This window comes from Gallus gallus, chromosome 4, assembly GCF_016699485.2.
Source record: "Gallus gallus isolate bGalGal1 chromosome 4, bGalGal1.mat.broiler.GRCg7b, whole genome shotgun sequence".
Taxonomy (NCBI): Eukaryota; Metazoa; Chordata; class Aves; order Galliformes; family Phasianidae; genus Gallus; species Gallus gallus.
In genome coordinates this window covers 89,605,187-89,628,017 of record NC_052535.1, presented here as the reverse complement: position 1 = coordinate 89,628,017, position 22,831 = coordinate 89,605,187, and the positions used below count along the sequence as shown (strand labels likewise).

At 48.0% G+C, this 22,831-nt stretch overlaps 1 protein-coding gene across 11 annotated transcripts in view; it reads right to left on the bottom strand.

Moving 5' to 3' along the window:
- Positions 1 to 22,831, bottom strand: part of EXOC6B (exocyst complex component 6B) — a 243,507-nt gene that overhangs the window by 87,760 nt on the left and 132,916 nt on the right. For 10 of the 11 annotated variants that reach the window (XM_004936290.5, XM_015286064.4, XM_025149797.3 and 7 more), the window contains 10 exons: positions 22,545 to 22,628; positions 22,367 to 22,413; positions 21,337 to 21,457; positions 19,203 to 19,274; positions 18,969 to 19,066; positions 18,477 to 18,582; positions 17,206 to 17,315; positions 10,520 to 10,631; positions 6,553 to 6,687; positions 5,095 to 5,274 (listed from right to left, as the gene is read on the bottom strand). In XM_004936290.5, coding sequence (XP_004936347.2) covers positions 5,095 to 5,274; positions 6,553 to 6,687; positions 10,520 to 10,631; positions 17,206 to 17,315; positions 18,477 to 18,582; positions 18,969 to 19,066; positions 19,203 to 19,274; positions 21,337 to 21,457; positions 22,367 to 22,413; positions 22,545 to 22,628 — 1,065 coding nt within the window. Of the gene's footprint in view, positions 1 to 4,495; positions 4,538 to 5,094; positions 5,275 to 6,552; positions 6,688 to 10,519; positions 10,632 to 17,205; positions 17,316 to 18,476; positions 18,583 to 18,968; positions 19,067 to 19,202; positions 19,275 to 21,336; positions 21,458 to 22,366; positions 22,414 to 22,544; positions 22,629 to 22,831 lie in introns of those variants that run through there. The other variant, XM_040700117.2, reaches the window with a different exon arrangement.

The following is a 22,831-nucleotide window of genomic DNA, read 5'->3' as shown; positions in this document are numbered from 1 at the left end:
TCACTGTAGGTGTTGACACAACCCTCCATCTCTGAAAAGCTTAATGTCAACAAATCAGTGTGTTTGGAGTAGCCCTGTCAATGCGATTTACATTAACTTGTCTAACAAGAAATAAAAACAACAATCAGCCATCAAAGACAAAGGCTTTTTCAGTCATTCTTTTAAAAGTATGATGCTGGAAATGTTAATTTTGGAGGCCATGGCCTTTTCCCTGCTAAAAAACAGCAAACCTTTTTTTTCCCCCCCCTTCTTTTCTTTTCTTTTTTTTAAGGAAAGAGAAAAAAAAGAAGAAAGAAGTATTTTCTTTTAAAGGAGGCCCGAGCATCCCATATTAATAAGCAGAGCAGCAGCAGTAACCAACCCTCACTGGTTAACACAGGAAGAGGGCAGCCTTGAAGCCAAATGTTAATTACGCTTTTATTTCCACCAGCATGTTATTTGCTTTGAGACATTTTGGGCACTTAGCGGAGCATTTTCGAATTGTGGCTATAAACCACCATGAAAATTTCATGCAGCACTGGTATGCACCAAAGCCCCGTTAACTTCACCATGAACTTTTCACCCCCAAAGCCTGCTGCGTCCCCAGGCTCGCCATCCCAAAGCACAACTGCAAGAAGCAGAGGTTCTGGGGGCTCCCAGCTCCCAAGAGAAAGCATCTTCCACCAGCTTTAGAAGTAGCAACCATCATTGGCATGGGCAGTGGTAGGAGCTCTGATGCTCTAAAGGAAAAATTAGGAATTGCAGTCTCTGCTTAAACATTTGGAATTGCAATTCTTCACTGACCACTTGGAATTGCAATCGCTACTTCAACTCTTGGAGTTGCAATCCCCACTTGACCACCTGCAGTTGCAATTCCTGCTTCAACACTTGGTATTGCAATTCTCAACTGAACGTTTTGAATTGCAATCCCTGCTTCAACACTTGGGAGGTGCAATTCTTGATTAACACTTGGAATTGCAATCCCTACTTGACCACTTGGGATTTGCAATCCCTACTTAACCACCTGGAGCTGCAATTCTTGACTTTTTAACATTTGGAATTGCAATCCCTACTTCAACACTTGGGATTTACAGTTCTTGGCTGAACACTTGGAACTGCAATCCCTACTTGACCACTTGGGAGGTGCAATTCTTGATTAACACTTGGGATTGCAATGCCTACTTGACCACCCGGAGCTGCAATTCTTGACTGACTACTTGGAATTGCAATCCCTACTTGACCACCCGGAGCTGCGGTTCTTGACTGACCACTTGGAACTGCAATCCCCACTTGGACACTTGGAATTGCAATCCCTACTTCAGTACTTGGAATTGCAACCCCTACTTCAGTACTTGGAACTGCAATCCCTACTTCAGTACTTGGAGCTGCAATCCCTACTTGGACACTTGGAATTGCAATCCCTACTTCAATACTTGGAATTGCAATCCTTACTTCAGCACTTGGAACTGCAATCCCCACTTGGACAATTGGAATTGCAATCCCTACTTCAGTACTTGGAACTGCAATCCCTACTTGGACACTTGGAATTGCAATCCCTACTTCAATGCTCAGAATTGCAATCCTTACTTCAGCACTTGGAATTGCAATCCCTACTTCAATACTTGGAATTGCAATCCTTACTTCAGCACTTGGAATTGCAATCCCTACTTGGACACTTGGAATTGCAATCCCTACTGGAGGAAGCAAGGTCTCCGTGCCATCCCACCAGCCAGGATCAACTTTATCAGCACCATTAATTCTTCCCCAAGAAATTCAGCCTTGCTCCATCCCCAAACAGGAGCACAGAGCCAAAGCTGGGATGGAGCTGCCCTTTCACTCCTCTCCTCTCCCTGTAGCACTCTGTGACCCCTGAGGCCATCCCCTCTGCCCGCTGTGCTCCAAGCCTTGACCCCAGCGAGGTTTCCTGCCCACAAGCAGCCCAGTGCAACACAATGGGATTACTCACACACAGCACATGAAGCAACCGCCTGCATTTTTGCAGGATCAGGGCTTTTGGCTCCATTCTATTACAGGACAGCTCTTTTTGTTGCTGTGATTTTAACACAGTAACCGCCGGCATGCCCAGGCTGAGTTTCTTTGATCAGCAGGTGAGGGTTCTTTGCTGTAATTGCTGTCGTGACAAAGGGCCGGCAAGCAGCTCATCTCCTGCTCCTTACTCATCCCCCTGCCTGCCACTCTTCTGCTAAAAACCAACTGCAAGTGCAAACATCCACAGAGAGCTCCTTGCTTGTGCTCACCGTGTAAACCCAATGGGCACAAAGCTCTGCAGGAAGGGGCACTGCCAAAGCAGCGAGGACATGGGAACAGGAGGGTGGGCGAAGAGCTGGGGCAACACATAGGAACAAAAAGATGCCCTACTTGCCCTTTTGTTGTGGGTACTGCTGTGTGGACATCCAACATCTGCAAGCTCATTTACAACAGGGTAGCATCTCCTCCTAGGTGGCAACCCCGGTGTATTTGGGGCTGGATGTAGACCAGCAGCACGGAAAAGGCTCCACCTTGCTGTTAGCAGCCGCACAATACTCAGTGCCAATTTGTGCTTTTGGGAGATGCTTCCTTTCCCTCTCGAGGCCCTCTCACCCTTTCCTTTCACAAAGGAAGCACATCCCGTCCACGCGGTGCTTTCACAAACATCACCTTCATTTTTCTGTGCTGTTTTGGACACACGGGGGCTTTCCCACGCCTCACCTCCTACAAATCATTCACAAAGTCACCGAAATCATTCAGTGTTTCTAAATCAGTGGCTGGGAAGAGGCCCTTGAGAAGCAATCAGCTGAGCCATCAAAGGAGCTGGTGCCCTTCCGACAGCCTTCAGCTCTTCCTGACTCATCCTCGTTGGCGGTGCCCGCAGGGAGCTGACAGCAGCAGGGAGGGAATTGGTCTCCACAGTGCTCCTCTGAAGACTCCAACACATAAAAGAATCACGGAATCACAGAATGGCTTGTGTTGAAAGGAACCTCAAGGATCAGCTCCAACCCCAACTGTGGGCAGCGATACCTCTCTCTCCTATTCACCATTTAACTCAGGTCTCCCAGTTTCACAATCTGCAGCTCTGTGTCACTTTACTGCCCTGTCCATAGGGATGGTGGGAGGCTCAGTGCTGGGCAGTGCTTTGAAGGCAGCAGCTGAGCATCTTCAACACGTTACCCAGCTCCTGCAGCATGGCAAGCACCCACCAGCTGCCTCTTGCACAGTCCTTCCAGGCCAACTAGCTGCCTTCCCCATCTCCAAAGCCATTCTGATTAATTCAAAAAGGAAACATTAATATTTCAGGAAGATAAATCACTCCAGGTCTGCCTCATAAATCATTGTGGGCATCTCCCCCCATCCTCCTCTCTCTTGGTGGCTGCACTTCACGCTCCGGTGCAGAGCGGACCCCCCTCACTCTGTGAAGGAGGAACAAAGGGGATTTCTGCCCTTGATGGAGGGAAAGATGGAGCAAGAGACAGCAAATGTGTGGTGAGCAGCAAGGTATGCTGCAATGGTTTCTGAGAACTTCAGTATTAATTAATCCAGGAGCTGGACTCAATGATCCTTACGGGTCCTTGGTGTATTCCCCGTACAAACACACCCATCTCTTAGAGGTACAAACGTGTTGAAAATATCAATAAGAGTCCAAAGTGAAGCAGAGAAGAGGGCTGAGAATATCTTTGTTTCTGGTACCCCTTCCTTACCCACTGAGATAGCAGGCAAACCCCTGCTGCATGAACTCAATTAGTTGTGTAAGGACTCCCAGTGTCATCAGATGGGTTGGGTTGGAAGGGACCTTCTTTAAGCTCATCCAGTCCCAATCCTTGCCCTGGACAGGGCCACCTTGCCCCAGCCCTGCTGCCCAAAGCTCCTTTCACTTTCATTGGTTGCAGTTGATGATCCTGGAGGTCTTTTCCAACCCTGATGATTCTATGATTTCTCTTTTGGTGGCCAAAGACATAGAATCACCGTAGAATGGTTTGAGTTGGAAAGGACCCTTAAAAGCCATCTGGTCCCAGCAGTGAGCAGGGACACCCACAGCTCCATCAGGTGCTCACAGCCCCGTCCAGCATGAGCCATGCAGAAGGTTGTAAAATACTGCTGAAGTATTGAGGTTGTAACGCTTCCTAAAGCAGTTCTGGAGTGCTGGAACATCCCTTCCAGCAGTGCAACCCCTGGACACAAACAAGCAGAATGAAGTTCAGGAAGCTGCCACTGTGCATTATTAGCCTTCTCTTCTTGTTTCTATCCAAGCTACTGAGAGGTGTCCACAGTGTGGGCTGGTATTTCACTGTCCTGGACACACAGTATCAACAAATAGGTAGCAGTTCAGTAAAGAATAAAAATCTGAAGCTGCTTTTGGGACAAATACAGAGTTCAGTGGATTGGCTGTTTCCAAATACCTGCTGATTGAAGAGACTCATAAGTATATATCCAGACAGCCCAGAACAAATCTTGTTTAAAAGAAAAAAAAAAAAAAAAAGAAGAAAAAAAAAAGCTGTCTGAGCAAAAATGAAACTCCCTGATGATTACATTTTTCCTATTCAAGTGGACACTGCTCAGCCAACTGCAAAAAAAAAAAAAAAACAACCAACATAAAAGACATTTTTGATCGCAATAGCAGCGTAAACACAGGCATATTTTGGACAGCAGAGAAAGGAAAGAAACACATGCTGCCTTACAACGCAGAGCCATATTTTGATGTAAGGCACCCAGTGACTTGACAAACATTTGGAAATGGATCTGCAGTTTGAATAATACACGCCCTTATACTGAGATCTCTCAAAACTCATTCTTGAATGTCTGTTGAGATGAAGGCTAACGTGGTATAGGTGGCCAGTGAGTTATGATCTTGCTTCTGCTGGTGGACTGGGATATTTCCCTCTTGCCCATAGACATGCAAATTCTTGGGGGGACTCTCACTTCTGCTAACACGTGCAATAGCTTACTTTAGAAAGAGATTTGTTACTTCATAACACTTGATCCGCTGTCAAACAGGGCCAGCATAAGGCCCCATTTCCATCACACTCTATAAAGCTCGAGCAACCACTCGTTTCAACAGCACCATCAGCTGCCTGTGCACTTTCCAGCCTGAAAAAGAAAGAAAATGGGGAGGCCCCTTACCGGGAGGTGTGTGAACACAGCAAACGTGCTGCGTAGGAAGCCAATGAGATCCACAAGGTAATCACTGGCCCTGCTGCCAGGCTCCAGGGCCATCCAGTCGTAGTCTGCCAGCTGCAGGAACTGGTCAATCTTCTGGTTCAGGTTAGTGTAAATCTCTTCCTCGGCAGCATGGCGGGCGTCCTGTCCAAAGAGACCACGTTATATGGGATGGAGAGTCCACACCACAAGGTGTTCCATAAGGAACAGGATGCCAGATTGATCAAAACTTCAGCCATAACAGCACAAGGCAAAGTCTCCGTAGGCAAATACAGGGTTGCAATGGGCTCAGGTTAGCTCATCCTGGCAGGTCAGCTCTAGGCACGATCAAGCTGGTGTCTGACTGCTGAATCCCAGGGAGAAGGAGGATATATACAGTGTGGGATGGGAGGAGGAGAGAGGGGAGAAGAACGTTCCATGTGGAAAAAGGATGAGTGTGTCACCCAGAGGGTGGTGACGCACTGAACAGGTTGCCCAAGGAGGTTGTGGATGCCCCATCCCTGGAGGCATTCAAGGCCAGGCTGGATGTGGCTCTGGGCAGCCTGGTCTGCTGGTTGGCGACCCTGCACATAGCAGGGGGGTTGAAGCCAGATGATCACTGCGGTCCTTTTCAACCCAGGCCATTCTGTGATTCTATGAGATTCACCAAACCGTGGGTGTAGGAGGGCTATAAACTGGCAGAGGTGCTCAGAGCCTTCCTGCCGAGGCAAGGAGAAGAAATCTCATCCTTAGGCCAAATGTGAAGATGGTGGCTGATGGGAAAAGGGATTTCCTTGGGGTCACAGGGCCTGCTGGGTTATCCCAAGGGAAACCTCACCCAACCAATTCTCTACCATTGTTGGAGTTCTTGGCGCTGCTCCCTTCTGCTCTGTGGCCAAAGGGCACAATTCAGACACCCCCCAACTGAACCAGCTGTGGTCTTAAAACTTCACATGAAGAATCTGGGGAGGATGCTCCTGGGTTAGAATTTAAAGATTGGGAATCCCAGTATTTTCTTTCAGCCTTGATTTTTAGCATTTCCACTCTCCTTTTAACATTTAGCAACACTAAAAGGAACAGAAAGATACCGAAACTTAAGTTCTCAAAATCTATTCTCCTCTTGGGTGAAAGAAGAGAGCTTGCACTCATGGCCAGCTGCGTGCAGCAGCTCTGTATGGTGATCAAACAGCAAAATGAAAGCTCATTGAAGAAAAAATTAAAGTCAGGCTTTTGTTTAAAAGCTGCTTAATTCCTCAGATAATGAGCACTGCAGTCACAGCCTGTAAATTAGGGCTACAAAGGTTCTTGGTCTAGACAAGAGTAGTGCACACAGCTGCTCGGAAACAAACCCCAGAAGCTCATCTGATGGCTTCAGCTCCCAGGCCATGATAAAATCACCCTTCAGCACAAACATGGACAGAGCTCCCCAGAGATGCCACTTACCTTGAAAGTCGTGGTCCCATAAAGTTTTGTGGTGTGGACAGTTTCTGGAAGTACGTTGGTGATATTGGTTATGAATTCTTCGAGGAACTTGCAAGATTTCTCCAAGTGGGTCGTATTTATAATGATCTGTACCAGCTGCAAAGGCAAAGAGAAGGTATTCAGAAAAGGTATTCAGGAAAGGTATTCAGGAAAGATATTCCTCACCCAGAGGGTGGTGACGCACTGGAACAGGTTGCCCAAGGAGGCTGTGGATGCCCCATCCCTGGAGGCATTCAAGGCCAGGCTGGATGTGGCTCTGGGCAGCCTGGTCTGGTGGTTGGTGACCCTGCACATGGCAAGGGGTTGGAACCAGATGATCATTGTGGTCCTTTTCAACCCAGGCCAAATGTATGATTCAGAAAAGGTATTCAGAAAGGTGCTCCTGAAGCCAGGGAGGTGCCGGGCTGATGGGTGCCACTTTCTGAGAACTTCTGGCATGAAAAGCTGATGCTGTACAAACACACTGAGCTTCACTCCACGCTCAAAGGCTCTCCTCCTTTAACAGCAGCAGAGAGTTATATAAAAGATAATTTTGGGGGAAGAAACAACAACAACAACAAAAAAAGCATTTCCCATGACAGCCACTAATACCACTGAGGATCTTCTTCTAATGACTTTCCTATGCTCAGCTGTCAGTCAGCACTCATTCCAGCAACAGGCTTACAAAGAAGCGCCATGTCAGACCACAGGTATTCTGGCTGCTAATGAACCCTAACGAACCTGCACCATGAGTGACACTTAACAGCAGCACTCTGAGGCACCCGACAAAGGAACCAAAGGCTTTGCTTCTCCAGGGCAGGTGTTGGTGAGCAGCTATCTCCCTGGTTATCATACGCACCATTATCTGCTATTTTCTTCATGCTGCTTTCTCAGCTCCCTTTGCATGGCACCGGATCAGGACATTAAAGGCAATGACAGAGACTGCTGAAGTCAATCAATGCCAGTGTTTATAATCCAGAGCAAAGCAATCCTTGCTTCGCCTTCAGCATGGCTGCCTTGGAAGCCAAACACATCACTAATTCCTTAAGCAGGTACCTTTCTTCTGTGCAGACTGCCGTGAATATGTTCAAGGTGCAAGGTAAGCTGTAACAAAACCCTTCCAAACAACATCTAGCTCTGATATCGTGCCAAAACGTTTCTCCTGCAGACACAGAAGGCATTACAATGCTCCAGACTGACATCACTTAATTGCAGGAGCATGGTGTGGTAGTCTGCAGTTACCTCTTCTAAAGAAACTATTTAGAAACACAAATCATTTGCTTCTGAATGAGATGGAAACAGGCAGCGCCCTGCCAGGCACAGCATTGTTTCTTTTTCTCTTTTTTGCTTCTTTGATCCTTTTATGTTTAAGCACCAACTTGAGCGTTGCAGACACATAAATATTGAAGTAAAGCTGCGGAGATGGCGGCGCCCAACTCGTGTTGGTGCCAGATCACATACAAACGGGCAATGGCCACAGACTGGGAGGCTCAGTTTGGATGTTGGGAACAAAGGGAGATCTCACAAACAGCCCACAGAAGCTGTGGGACCTGTGCTTTGGGAACACTGAGTCAGGTAGAGAAAGCAAAGCTGAGGACACCCAGATTGAGCAAGGAGGTCCCTTCCAGGCAATGCTTGCTTTTCAGAAATGGAATTGTGGTCTATTTGAACGCCTCCTGCTTTGCACTCCGTCCCCAGAAAGCACTACACAGCAACCAGGAGGGCCTCTCCGTTCTGAATTTGCTGGATTAATCCAGTTCTCAATTTCTGCCTTCTGACAAGTGCTCATTTGTCTGCCCTTCCCCCTGTCAGCTCTAATGTCACAGCTGTGATGTGTTTTCCTACAGTTTCGAGCTAATTAAATATTGGATATTTCCAACTGCGTGAAATTCCTCCTAAACTTCTCATCACAACGCATTGGATCAGACCTGTAGGCTTGAATGCAAAAGCTGCATCTAACTATATGTAGTTCTGACTTCACAGACTGCACAGTCTTGGCATCTCTGGTAGCATGAGCCTCTGTACCCTGCTGGACCTTTGTAGAGTCACAGAGTGGCTTGGATTGGAAAGGACCCCAAGGATCATCAAGCTCCAAATGCCTTGCTGCATGCAGGGCCACCAAACTCCATATCTAATACTAGACTTCCTTCCTTTCCCTTCTAACTGTTCTATTAATTCATTCAATGAAAATACATTAAAAAGGATAGCAGACTGTGAAGGTTGGAACATGGCCTTGAATATCACCTTATCCACTGCTTGGAAGAAGATATTGGAGTGTCTAGAAACAGATGGCATTGCTTTGAGTAAAAATTAAGCCTGAAAAGGGTGGATAGTGATAGGACAAGGGGGAATGGTTTTAAACTGAGACAGGGGAGGTTTAGGTTGGATATGAGGAGGAAGTTTTTCACCCAGAGGGTGGTGACGCACTGAACAGGTTGCCCAAGGAGGCTGTGGATGCCCCATCCCTGGAGGCATTCAAGGCCAGGCTGGATGTGGCTCTGGGCAGCCTGGGCTGCTGGTTGGCGACCCTGCACACAGCAGGGGGTTGAAACCAGATGATCATTGTGGTCCTTTTCAACCCAGGCCATTCTATGATTCTATGAAATCATAGTTATTCAAGATACTTAAATATCTTTGGCAGTCACTTTTGACATCAGGACAATTCTTTCATGTGACACGGGACTCTACCAGGTGCCCTCCAATCCCACGCTCCATGCAGTCACAACTACGTTTTGCCTTTCTGAAGAGGGAAGGATTTCACAGAAACACACTGCTATGTGCAGGGTCGCCAACCACCAGACCAGGCTGCCCAGAGCCACATCCAGCCTGGCCTTGAATGCCTTCAGGGATGGGGCATCCACAACCTCCTTGGGCAACCTGTTCCAGATTTGAGAAGCTCAGAGGAAAATTGGACCAACAGGTCAATGGTTATGCAAAGAAAAGAAGCAGGGGGGCAGGAAGATGCCCAAAGTGAGCAGCCAGAGGACCACTGATGGGGGATGGACAGTGCAAGGGATGGTGCTGCATTCCTCAGTGTGGAGTGAGCCCTGGGAGGAGCAGGACGGAAGAGGAATTTGCCCCCAAGGAGCAGAGAGATTCCAGACTGTGAGATAAAGGACTGAGGAAGCATCGTGTGTAAATGCAGACTGCCATAAATGCACTAAAGTCCCCCAAATTCACCCACATGGGGTATTTTTGAGTGTCCAGAGAACACTACACATTCCTACAATGTAGTTAATTAAAGAACTGCAGCTGTACTAATACTTGCTCGTTTCATAACAGCACACAGAGGCCCAACTAAGGCATTCTAACTGGTTTAGGTACCACACATGTTCCCAAAGAGTCGTGACTTACAAGCCTTGAACTTTTTGGAAATCTGACTTCGTGCACAGAAAAGTGTCAATCTTGAAAAGAAAAACTCCAGTACAGAGTTCAGACCATATAAATGTGCCTTTAGATGGAGAGCAGCCCTCCATTCTCACCGCTCCCACGCGTCTCTTGTCTGGCATGAAGCCACCCCAGCACTCCTTGAAACCCTCCCACCTGCCTTCAACCCAGATATATAATGCCCAAAAACCCAAAATCCATAAAGCCTTTCTTCCACTGGAACAGGTTGCCCAAGGAGGCTGTGGATGCCCCATCCCTGGAGGCATTCAAGGCCAGGCTGGATGTGGCTCTGGGCAGCCTGGTCTGGTGGATGGCGACCCTGCACATAGCAGGGGGGTTAAAACCAGATGATCACTGTGGTCCTTTTCAACCCAGGCCATTCTATAATTCTATCATTCTTGCTTTGTACAGCAACGCTCCGTGGTTTCCTTAGTGTTTTCCAAACAAATATTTTACAACAAAGCTCCAAACCAGCATCTCTACAAGGTGCTGGAATGAGTTCCAAGGGACCAAACCCCACTTTGGTGCCCTGCCCTGAAAATTACTCCACATGCAGTCTCACCTCTGTCAGCCCCACATTTTTCCTCTTAATGACGTTCTGTAAGCAGTTGCTCAGTGTCCGGGTCAGCAGCAGATTTGTAGATTTTCTGATCATATCATCAACTTCTGTGGAGCTGGAAAGCAGAATTTCGAGAGAGATTTGCAAAGTGCTTTATCTCAAGGCAAAAAATAATAATAATAATGATAAAACTTTAATAAAACCTACACAGCCTTTCAACCCTCTGAAAGGGTAGATAATGGCAGGACAAGGGGAAATGGTTTGATGTTGAAAGAGGGAAGATTGAGGTTGGATAGCATGAGGAAGTTCTTTACTATGAGAGTGGTGAGGTGCTGGAACAGCTGCCCAGAGAGGTTGTGGATGCTCCGTCCACCCCTGGAGGTGTTCAAGGCCAGATTGGATGGCGCCCTGGGCAGCCTGGTCTGGTATTAAAAGTGGAGGTTGGTGGCCCTACATGCAGTGGGGCGGGTTGGAGCTGATGATCCTTGAGGTCCCTTCCAACCCAAGCCATTCTATAATATATGATATGTGGAGTCATCGTCACTCAGACTCCATCTATGGCTTATGCCTGATCACCTGTGTGCTGCCTGGAGCTGCTAACATGGGACTACATACTGAAATACCAACAATTCTGGGCTTTTTGTGTATGCATTGAAAGCAAACATGGGCAAACCTACATCCCCTCTTGGAGGGGCCAACCCAGCACAGGGTAAGGCTCACCCACTCCATTCTCACCAATGCATTCAGCGCTGCACAGTGCACAAAGCTGCAGTTGTGCACATTTAAATCAAATCAAAGACTCAAAAATTGGTTGTTTTTTTTTAAAAAAAAGAAAAACTCCTTTTTTTTTTTTTCTGTAGTAAATCAGATTCTAACACAAACTCCGTAGCCTTTGCCAGATGACTGCAACCTCAGCCTTGCTCAAGCCAGAGGGGTTTGGCTTTCTGCTTTTGGCTGCAGGGCAGCTGCTGTGCCCCTCCATCAGTGCACGCCAGCAAGGTGCAAGCTCTGCTTCTTGCAGCAAGGCCTGGAAGCCAGCCCCAGAGCCGGGGCCTTTGATCTGTTGTTGGCCCTGCATTAGCCCTGACACGATGGGGCTTTATCTCTGGCAGCGCAATGACAGGCGGCTGATGGCAAAGAGAATTTCAAACTGGAAGGCTGAGAAACATTAATAACTTTCAGGCTCCTGGTAAATCAACCCCGTGACCTTTTGCTCCTTATCCTGTTTTACCTGACAAATGGGCTAGATTACAAAGCAGGGATTGACAGGGGAAACAAAAGCAAGACTTGCATTGCCCGCAGTGCTGGTGCATGGCTCAGGGTACTGCTATTGGGGTGCCCAGAGAGAGGGGTCAGGCATTGCCATCCTCTGCCCAGCACATACCTGGGAACTCCTCTGCATGGTTAATGTCAGAACAGGCACATCAAGTCCACCCTGGGCACCTTATGCTGAACAAAGCAAGACTGAATGGTCTCCCAAACCATCTCAATCTTCCTGAGCACCAAGTAGTACATGTGCATCAGTACAGGCTGGGGGATGAGCTGCTGGGAAGGAGCTCTGCAGAGAAGAATCTTGTTGACCAACAGTAGACCAGCAGTTGACCAACAGTTGACCATGAGCCAGCAGGGTGCTCTGATGGCCAAGACCTGTGGAACCCGAGGGTGTACGGCACAGAGGGCAAAGGAGGTGCTCCTTCCCTCTGCTCAGCCCTGGGGAGGGCCACAGCTGGAGCACTGTACCCAGTGCTAGGCTGTCCAGTTCCAGGCAGACTGGGAACTGCTGGGAGAGCCTCATGGAGGGTATGGAGTTGGTGGGGGGGGCTGGAGCACCTCCTGATGGGGACAGGATGAGAGCCCCAGGGTTGTGCACCTGGAGGAGAGAAGGCTGAGAGGGATCTGAGCAGTGCTGATCAATGTCTGAAGGGTGGGAGGCAGAAGATGAGGCTGGGCTCCGTTTGGTGGTGCCCAATGCCAGGACAAGGGGCACTGGGCACAAACTGGAGCTCAGGGAGTTTCATCTGAACATGAGGAAGAAATGTTTTCTTGACTTGGAGGCTGACAGAGCCCTGGCACAGTTGCCCAGAGAGGTGGGAGAGTCTCCTCCCGAGATACTCAAACCCACCTGGATGCTTTCCTTTGCAACCTGCTGCAGGGAACTGCTTTAGGGGGATCCCCAGAGGTCCCTTTCAACCCCTACGATTCTGTGATGCAGCCTTCAGGAGCCAGAATTGCACGGAAAGCCCTGAGGTCCCCAGAAGAAGTGGAGAACTTTGCTCCCTGTGCGTGTCACAGAGCTGAGCTGCTCTCCTGTCCCAGCCAGCTGAAAGCCGTGTCTTGCTGCAGCTTTCCCAAGGAAGAGCCCAGCTGCACAACTCCCCATGCACAGAGCGGCTGCTCACCACACTGAGCTCACCAGCAGCTTTCTCTAATAATCCCTGCTGTTGAAAAGTCAGCTTTTCTGGGCTGTGCTCCTGCTGACCCCTACCCCCTTCCCAGCTGGATGCAAGGAGAACAGAACCAGCAGCTCGGCAGGATCCTGATAATCTAAATGCAATGCCACCAGCCAGAGTCTCAGTGCTGGTCTCTTCTGGGTCATTGCTATTCATCCCTGGGAGTTTCTTTTGCTCCTGCTCAGTGTGGATACACCTCCTGTGCCATGATGATCAGGGCCAGCCCATGTCATGTCTCACGTCCCTGGACTCCTCCTGGCAGGGCTGGGATGTCAGCTCCAAGATGATGCATTTGGGTTTCAAAAGCACGGAATGGAAAACGGAGGGAGGAGAAACTGGCCACTGAGCTTGTCCTTGTCCTTACACTGTGGCAATGGCTCTCTAAGAAGGTTTTACTTAAAGAAAATGAAAAAGGAAAACCCAGAGCCCAGGCTTTCCATCATCCCCCAGGAAGCACCAGATTGTCCCCAGTCCTCTCCACCAGACAATAGCAGAGTTAAATATAGCAAGAACAATAAAACCTAATGCTGCGATGGTCCACAGATGGCAAAAAAGCGACGTGGTGACACAAGGGGACCTCGTGGCACAGGGGGAGTTGCTTGCTGTTGCCAACAAAGTGTGGGAACCATGAGCTGGAGAGCCACAAGGGCTGGAGCCACGCTCAGAAAGGCCAAAAATAATGGTGGATGGAGCAAAAGGTGGATGGAGTACTGTGTCCAGGCCTGGGACCCCCAGCACAGGAAGGATGTGGAGCTCTTGGAGAGGGTCCAGAGGAGGGCCACTAAGATGAGGGCTGGAGCACCTCTCTTGTGAACAAAGGTTGAGGGAACTGGGCTTGTTTAGCCTAAAGCAGAGAAGGCTCTGGGGAGACCTCACTGTGGCCTTCCAGTACTTGAAGGGAGGGTATAAACAGGAGGGAGAACGGCTGTTTACGAGGGTGGATAGTGATAGGACGAGGGGGAATGGTTTTAAACTGAGATGGGGGAGGTTTAGGTTGGATATTAGGAGGAAGTCTGTCACCCAGAGGGTGGTGACGCACTGGAACAGGTTGCCCAAGGAGGCTGTGGATGCCCCATCCCTGGAGGCATTCAAGGCCAGGCTGGATGTGGCTCTGGGCAGCCTGGGCTGCTGGTTGGCGACCCTGCACATAGTGCACAGTGCACAGCCCATGACAGTCACACTGCCAGCCCAATGGGTGTCAATGCTACTCAATGGGTGCCCCATCCCTCACTTGCAGTGTCATCAAACACTGTGCTGGCTCCAGTGCTGGCCTCACCATTGGGAATCACAGCGACGTTTCATCCACGAGAGCCCTCATGGCATGAACAAGTTGTGCTTCATAATGCTCAGCACATCCATGCAGTGTTTACCTCTTCAAATCACTTCTGAGTTTTTTTCTGAACTCAAGTGCTGTTTCCAAAGGCTTTCTGCTATCATTTTGTTAGCTGGCCATGTAAGCTAGAAAATAGGGTTGAAATGATGGTTAAGTGTTGGGCAAAGCAGCCAGGTGACCCCTGTGGTTGGGTGGCAGCAGAGCACAAAGATCTGTGATGTTGGTCTTGATGATCACGAAGGCCTTTTCCAGCCTGAGCAATTCTCTGATTCCATCTCCCACGAGGTTTGCACGCCATGAAAACAAAGCAGGAATGCTCCTTGGAAGAAGTCTGATTCTGAGCAGGATGTGACCAGGAGCAGCAGTGCCACAGAGAAGCACCAATGAGGGTTCACCATGAGCACTGGGTGCTATCGCCCCTTGCCCAGCACCTTCAGGCTGAACCAATGCAGAGCAGAAGCACACCCAAAAAAGGGCTGTGTTCAAGGCTCTAATTTGTTATTAATAATAATAATTTTATGACCTAAATTATTCATAGCACTTTAAGTAATTGTGTCCAAAGTGCTTTCAGGATTGCTGCTTTGTTTGGGAACAAAACAATCCAAGTCCTGGTGGATCAGAGCTGCCATCTCCCACTTCTACCCATTGTTTTCCAAAGATATTCCCTATCTTTAGAATGGGAAATTCCATTGGAATGGGTGGGAGCCTTCCAGTGAATGGATGCTCTTAAAGACATCTCCTCAATGAGCTCACATACACGCTTTTCTTTTTTTCCCAAAGGGAAAAATGCTGAATATATAAAGGAGGTTTTCTTTCTCCTAATCAAATTAATAGAGCCAAACCAAAAGAATTTGCAAGCCCTGGAAATGCGCAGTAAGCTCCACGTTTTCTTCAAATACTTTAAAAGCAAAACAACTTTCATAAGCATATCAACATAAAGGAGTCTAGTCCCGTCCAACAAATACAAGGAGCTAGTTTAAAATAATAATTAGAAAAAATACAAGCTACGTTTTCTGCCACGGGCTCTGTTCTTCAGGAAAAGACTGCAGAGCGTTTAAGCAAACTGTCTGGGTTAGTGACAGCTGATGTCCCATATCCCATAGCAGTAGTCGTGACCTTCAGGCCCCCCGTGACTGACGGGCTGACCCCAATCACTCCAGGGTGCAAGGTAAATGACAACCAAAGAAGAACAAGAAAGAGAAGAGAAAGAAAACTTGCTGCCGGCTTTGTAGCCAAGCTTCCTAATAAAACCTAATTCAAGCTGTCAGGGTGAAATGAAGAAAGTGTCAACAGGGGTTTTCAGAGAAATATTCCAAATGTTTGGCTAGAATGTCCAAGAGCTCGGCTCCCATCCCCCAGCCCCAAACCACTCCTCAAAAAGGGCTGGAAAATCCAATGTTGAAAGGAATTTTAATAACTTGTCCGGGGGGACCCCGAGGAGGGGCCCCAGGGAACGCTTTTCTTCCATTCCCTGACAAACCCAATCATCTCTGTAATGGTGAAGAGCACAAAACTTGTGAGGGAAGTGCCAGCCGAGGGGTTCGGTGAAACCAGCATCCGTGTGAAATTGGACCATCCTGCTGGCCTTAGAAACAGAGCCATTTAGTGGTGACCTGCAGGTTAAGAGCCTTGAGAGGCACCAAAGAGAACAACCTGCCACCAGTGAAAGGCTGAGGTTGAACTCGAGGAGGGGGAGCAACATCCTGTGCTTGCACACCATGTCCTGGGGAAGACGGAGGGAGAGGGGCTCTCAGAATTACCATCCCTCTCACAAAGGGAAAGAACTGAAAGAACCCAGAGTGGGCACCCTAACACCTGGTGAGACCCCAAAACATTGCCTGAACTTCACATCAGCACAGGAGCCACCCATGGCCAGGACACGGAGCTGCCCAGGGAGGTGAAACCCTGTGGACAGCCCCAGATTTTGCTGGTATGGCACAGAGAGCACTAGAAATGAGTTATGAAGGCCAGGTTGGATGGGGCCCTGGCCAGCGTGGTCTAATATTCAATGGGGAGGTTGGTGGTCCTGCCTGTGGTAGAGGGTTGGAGCTTGATGAGCTTTGAGGTCCCTTCCAACCCAAGCCATTCTATGATTCTATGAGGTCCTGCCTTCCTGATGATTCTACCCAGGTAAAAGCATCCATCAGGTGCAAAAAGAAAGCAATTCCTCGCTAACTGAGTTGTCTCCCACTTCAGCACACACGCAAGCCCAGGATCTAGGAACATGCAAGCCTGGATCTAGGAGCAGTGGGATGAAGGAAGGATGGTAAACACAAAACACAGAATATTTTTGAGGATTTATATATACATATACAAATCAAATTATTTGTAGATATTCTCCCATGAGAAACATAGATAGATAAATAGATAGATAGATAGGTAGATAGATAGATAGATAGATAGATAGATAGATAGATAGACAGACAGACATACATATATATAAACCAGAAGCCAGAACTCAGTACCACACAGGGTGAAATCAAAACATTGGGTTCTATGGCCAACACGCTCCTTGAGGGACAATGTAGGAAGGCTGTGTAGCCATCACTACAAGGCACTGATCCACCTCTCTTGGAAAGATTGGATCCAACCATCTACCATGACTCAGAAATGTCTCTCGTGCTCTCTCCCCTTTTACACACCTAGCATGGCACTGGGCTCTTTTTCTCTACATAAGGAAGATTTATGGCAGACTTGGCCAGCCAATGCTCCAAGGGGCCAATCAGCCACCTCCATCCTGGATAGAGTATATCCAGGCAGCTGAGTGGCATGGAAGGCTGAGAACTCATATTTTAATCACGTTGAGATATTTCAGCCAAAAAAACCTCTTTTTTGGGGGGTTGGACTCGATGATCTTGAGAGGTCCCTTCCAACCCCTCATGACCAGGAACGCAATCATCCCCTACCTCAAATGGAGGTCTTCTGAAAACTTCAGACAGGCGTAGATGAATTCCTTAATCTGATTGTAAACTTTAGGCACAAACTCAGAAAAGGGGAACTTCTTTGGAAACGGTTGCTGTAAAGAACAGGAGAGAACTGAAGTCAAAGAGCAGATCTCTAAGAGGGAGAATCGCTCTCACAGCCAGCCCGGAGTGACGACTGCTTTCCAGTAACACGTTCCAAGCAGCCAAATTAATTCTAATATTATCTAAGTCCAGCAGTGAAACAACAAGCCAGCATTTATTGCATATTATATAAACATTTCAGCCAAGTGAAAGACCAGATAATCACTTACAAACGGCACATGGGTGCATAGGGGATTTGGAGTCTGAAATGGGCTGGAAGGAGACTTGTAGCTAGAACGGAACAGGCAGCACAAAGCAATTCTCATTCCCTCTTTCCCAACTCCCTTATTTGTATGAACAAACCCTATCAGAGGACTCTTTGCTTTTACTTCCCACCACACACAGGCGTTTCGCTTGCTCACCTCCCCAGTTACAGCACAAGGTGAGCACTTGCTTACAACACAAAAGCCAAGAGGAAACAGATGTCCTCTCCCTCACAACCCAAATTTTCACTAGCTCGCTCTCACCCATAGCACAGATGTGGCTGGGAGGTGCAGAGCAGAGCAGTAAAACCTGGACCCCGTGATACAATCTTAGGGAAGGACACAGACTTTCTGAAATCTAAACACTTGACTTGGACCAAAAACCCTCCCAGCCATAATTAAGTTCGCCAGGCTTGGAGCTCGCTGGCTGCCAGATGTGGAGCACAAGGCCAGGCATGCTTTTAAGGGACACAGCCTAGGTCAAATCTGGCTACACTGTTAGGTTCTGCATGCACGCACTTTTAGAAAAGCCAAGATATACCACTTTCTGTTTTCTGTTGGTTTTATGTCTTTTTTGCTCGTTAGCATTAGATTAAAACAAGTTAAAGTCAATAACGGTTCATAAAATGGGAATAAAACACCAATGGAAGGAAATATTTTCATCTCTCTCCCATCTACTGCAAGTGATGCTGAACTGCAATAGCTCACTGTGCTCTGAAAGCAAAATGGATGAGGTATTCCTCACCCATGCCAGGAGAAATGCAACACATGGAAAATCTATTTGTCCTTTTCTCCTTTTGTTTTATGTTGTTGGGACCTTCTCATTTGTACTTCTCAATGCCAGTAACAGAGGTGTGGGCTTTCAGTGCACTGGAGACACGCCGTGCCGGTTGCCTCATTTCACATTACCTTTTCAAGTTCTGCATCCTGGAATGGGAACTGTCCAACCATTTTCTTATAAATCTCTTCATTTGTCACTGGGATGGGACTGTAGTTATCTGAATCAAGTATATTTCTAGAAAAGAAGAAAGCAAGAAAGCTACAGCTGGGGGGGCTGCAAGGTCCCATGCTGTGATTCTATGCTTCTATGATTTCAGGGGAAGTTCTTTACTATGAGAGTGGTGAGGTGCTGGAACAGCTGCCCGGAGAGGTTGTGGATGCCCCGTCCATCCCTGGAGGTGCTCAAGGCCAGGTTGGATGGGGCCCTGGGCAGCCTGGTCTGGTATTAAATGTGGAGGCTGGTGGCCCTGCATGCAGTGGGGGGTTGAAGCTTGATGATCCTTGAGGTCCCTTCCAACCCAAGCCATTCTATGATTCTATGATTCAAGTAAGACCTTTATTTCTTGGCTAAAAGTACTTTGTAAGGCATGTCTCATGAATTTACCCAAAAGAGCTTCTTACCTGAAAACTCCTGACCATTTCTTCAGCAGCGTTTCACTGTATTGGTCTTGGATCTCCAACAGCATATCAAAGAGCTGGTTCACTGGGAAGCCATATCCCTGCCACGAGTGGAGGAACAGAGCAATGACATCAGCTAACAAGACATCACTGAGCAGCATTTGTTGTGTTTAGGGAGCCTGCATGCAAACCCTCCCTGCAAACATGCCGGGTGGCTGACAGACAACAGTCACCTACCTGGAGTGTATCTGCAAAGAGGACGATGAGGTTCTTCAAGTCTAACACCAGGCTTGGGTCCGAGCAATACGACTGCAAAGAAAGGAGCATTAAAACACGTTTTAAACCACAGCATGAGGGAAAATATTGCCCTCAGCCCTCCTGCCTTATCACTCCAGTGATAATACGTAGGCATGCCGTGCAGCCCTAGGATCAGCACTGTTTATTGCACAGCCCATGCCTTAAAGGCTTGCAGGGCACGGGAAGGCACACTGATAAGGGTATCTCTCCTGGTGCACAGCTCATGGGGCTCTCAGTGATGAATAAGGATTTCAGTTGCTCTCCAGATACCTGAAGTGTTTCTAAGATTACCCAGGAGCTGCTGGGGAAGTGAGAGGAGATGAAGCAAATCAGTGTGCTGCCATGGCAAGGAGACAGCAGAGCCTCTCATGTAATATTTAGTGTGTTGTGTCTAATGGTAATGAAGCATTGCAGCGAGGCATCCCCAAGCCCTACGCCAAGGCTGCATTGCTATGTGGAAGGTTCAGGCTGAGGAAAAACACACTGCGTGCCTTTTAGCAACCTAATGGTCAGAGCTACAGCAGATGTGTGTATTTACTGTGGGTCAGGACGCTGCCTGAGGCTCTGAAGACACTCCTGCACCCCACAACAGCCCTGAGCATCACCCCAGAGACACCCAGCATCACCCACACCAGTCGCACCCTATCTGCACACCAGCAGCAAACCTCAGCCCTGCCGAAATATGTAACGTTTCAGACAGGCTCTTACCAAATATAGAATCATATGCTGGAAAAAAGAGACTGAGATTTAAAGCTCACTGGAAACTCAAGGGGGAATGGCCCCATTAATCAATGAGAAAGACTGGAAGAGACGTGTTTTCCATTTCACTCTCCAAAAAAGAAAGTCAGAAAGAAAGATAATGCCCTGAAGCTATCAGGAATGATAAAAGATGTCCCAGTCTACAGCAAGGAAGAAAATCCAGGCGTTACGTTTGGCTGAATGGGAAGAACTGGAACAGCCTCAACCTGTGCAGAAGCCTTCCAACAAGTCTCACCAGCAACATGGGATTGACAGCACTGCTCTGTAGAGATGATAGAGTTGACCACAGTAACAGCATTAAGAAATCGTGGCAAATTTTGTGATTACTGAAAAATAAACAGACAGCCACTTCCTGCAGTAGGTTGGAACCTACAACTGATGGTCATGGTGGTAAAGGTGAAAAGCAGAGTGTGGGTACCCATCTGTGCATCATGGCCAGCACGCCAGAAGGAAACTCCACTCATAAAGAAAAGAATCATAGAATCATAGAATGGCTGGGGTTGGAAGGGGCCTCAAGGATCATCAAGCTCCAATCCCCTGCTGCAGGCAGGGCCACCAGCCTCCACATCTAATGCTAGACCAGGCTGCCATGGCCACATCCAACCTGGCCTTGAACACCTCCAAGGACAAAAAGTGTAGCTTTATAACATAAGGAGGTGTACATCTCTCTGCCTGGTCCCTTTGTGGGGCATGGAAGGAGCATCATATTGCTCAGGTACCACGCACAGTGTTAGATGCACGCCCACAACAACCACCCCACAGCATCCTCCTGCTGCTGCATGGTGCTCCCTCCAGGAGTTGCAGTGGGATTCCAGTGATTCATCTCCAACAATTTGAAAATGGACTTGGGGAAAGTCAGTCAAGATTCTTCTTTTATGCTCAAATGTAGTTTATTCCATCCCATAAACCAACAGGGCAGCTCTTCAGCAAGCTATGAAACATCAAGACAACTCAAGTGCTCCCAGCTGAAACAGTGCAATATTTTGTCAGGTCATGCATTTTTTCCCCAGTTTTTTCAGGACAACCCGACTCCCTCTGCTGGTGCTTTTCAAAAGTGATGAGCCAAGCGATGGAAAACACTGAAGTGTTATTTTCTCCTTTCCAGCCTCCCCAGGTATTGCAAGTTTGGTGCAGGGAAATACAGTGCAGTGTGAACCAAACAAGCCATAGAGCTCTTCTGGAGGAACAGCAGTGTGTTCCCTCTGTTGCTTAAAAAAGAGTGAAGTCAAAACAGAGTAGTACTGTGAAAGCCAGCATTTCCAGCACGTCAAACCCAACTCAAGCAACAGCTGAGCAATCTGGGGCTTTTACTTACTGAGTGTGTCCTTAGTGCTGCAATGGTTTTTGATAACGCCATCTCCCACAGCTCATCAATATAGGCTCTATTTACCAAGCCCTGCGTTGTGTGCAAGATGTGATCTTCAACTACAAAAAACCTGATGGAGAGGAGAAAATGGCACTGTTATCAGAAGTCACAGGTCTGGAGGCATCAAAAGAGATCTGCAAACACTGCATGCAAGGGACACGCATTGCACGTGCACAGATCTCCAGAGCAAGCCCAGGTCTGCAGCACCTGTCCCAATTATTGCTAAGGATAGATATTTTCTTCACCTATTTTTTAATGTTACAGTATTTCCTACGATGCCACGCTGCATTATAGCAGTGAGCCAAAAGCCAGCTGTTCCCAGTAATGCACCTCTTTGCACACACAAAGGCAGAGCTTTCCCACTCCGTTATTTGAGCGAGAACTGCTGATTGAACTCTGCCCCAGCCAGCAGCAATCGCCTTACAATGGGTTAACTGCAGGGAGAACACTTTAACTGCAGGGAAAACACTCTGGTGCTCTCTACCCCATGCTCTCAGCACCATTTAGAGGCAATCAGTTCACTCCAGTCCTCATTCATCGAACGCGTTGGTCCAAAAGCAGCAGCACGATTCAGGGAGCAAGTGTCCCAAAACACCATTTTAAACAGCAACGAGCAAAACCTCTGTTATGTTTTGTAGGGAAAATCCAGCCCTGAAGCCCGAAGCTGTGTTAGGTCAGCAGCACACACTGCACTCACCTCCTTCAGCAAGAAAACAATCAAATAATTGTCAAATATTAAAGAATCATTAAGGCAGAGGGCCTATTCGCCTCATTAGCAGGGCAGGCAGGTGGTGCTACCAGAGCTGGCAGGTTCTTATGGCTGCACACAGCAAAGTTCACCGAGTTTTCTCCTGGTTTGTCTCCTTTTGAAGGACAGACACACGAAAAAAGAGCAATATTCCCTCCTCTCTCTTCCCTTCTAGGCTCCTCACAAACACAGCACGCACACATTTAGCACCCATATAAAAAGAACACCTACCCTACAATTTGATTGAAGTACTTCCTGTAGCCGTCCAAAGTTTCATGCTGCAACAAAGGAGAAGCGAGCAGAGGTTGAAATAAAGGAGAGCAAAATGGGAAAGGAAGAAGAGAGCACCCGCAAAGCTGGGCTGCTCCATCAGGAGGGACCCCAAGCACCGACCAGAGCATGGCCATACCATGTTGGAAGGAGGCTGCAGCACCAGCCGGGCTTGTTTTCTTCTCTGTTTCCTGTAGTAGTTCTCAAAGGTTTCTCGGGCACCCTGGAAAGCAGAGAGGATGAAGTCAAGTAAGCAGCCTTTGAGTTAATCATTTAATCGCACATACAGCACACTGCATCAATGACACAAAGCACACTTTCCTCCAGCATTCAAGACCAGGCTGGATGTGGCTCTGGGCAGCCTGGTCTGATGGTTGGCAACCCTGCACATAGCAGGGGGTTGAAACCAGATGATTACTGCAGTCC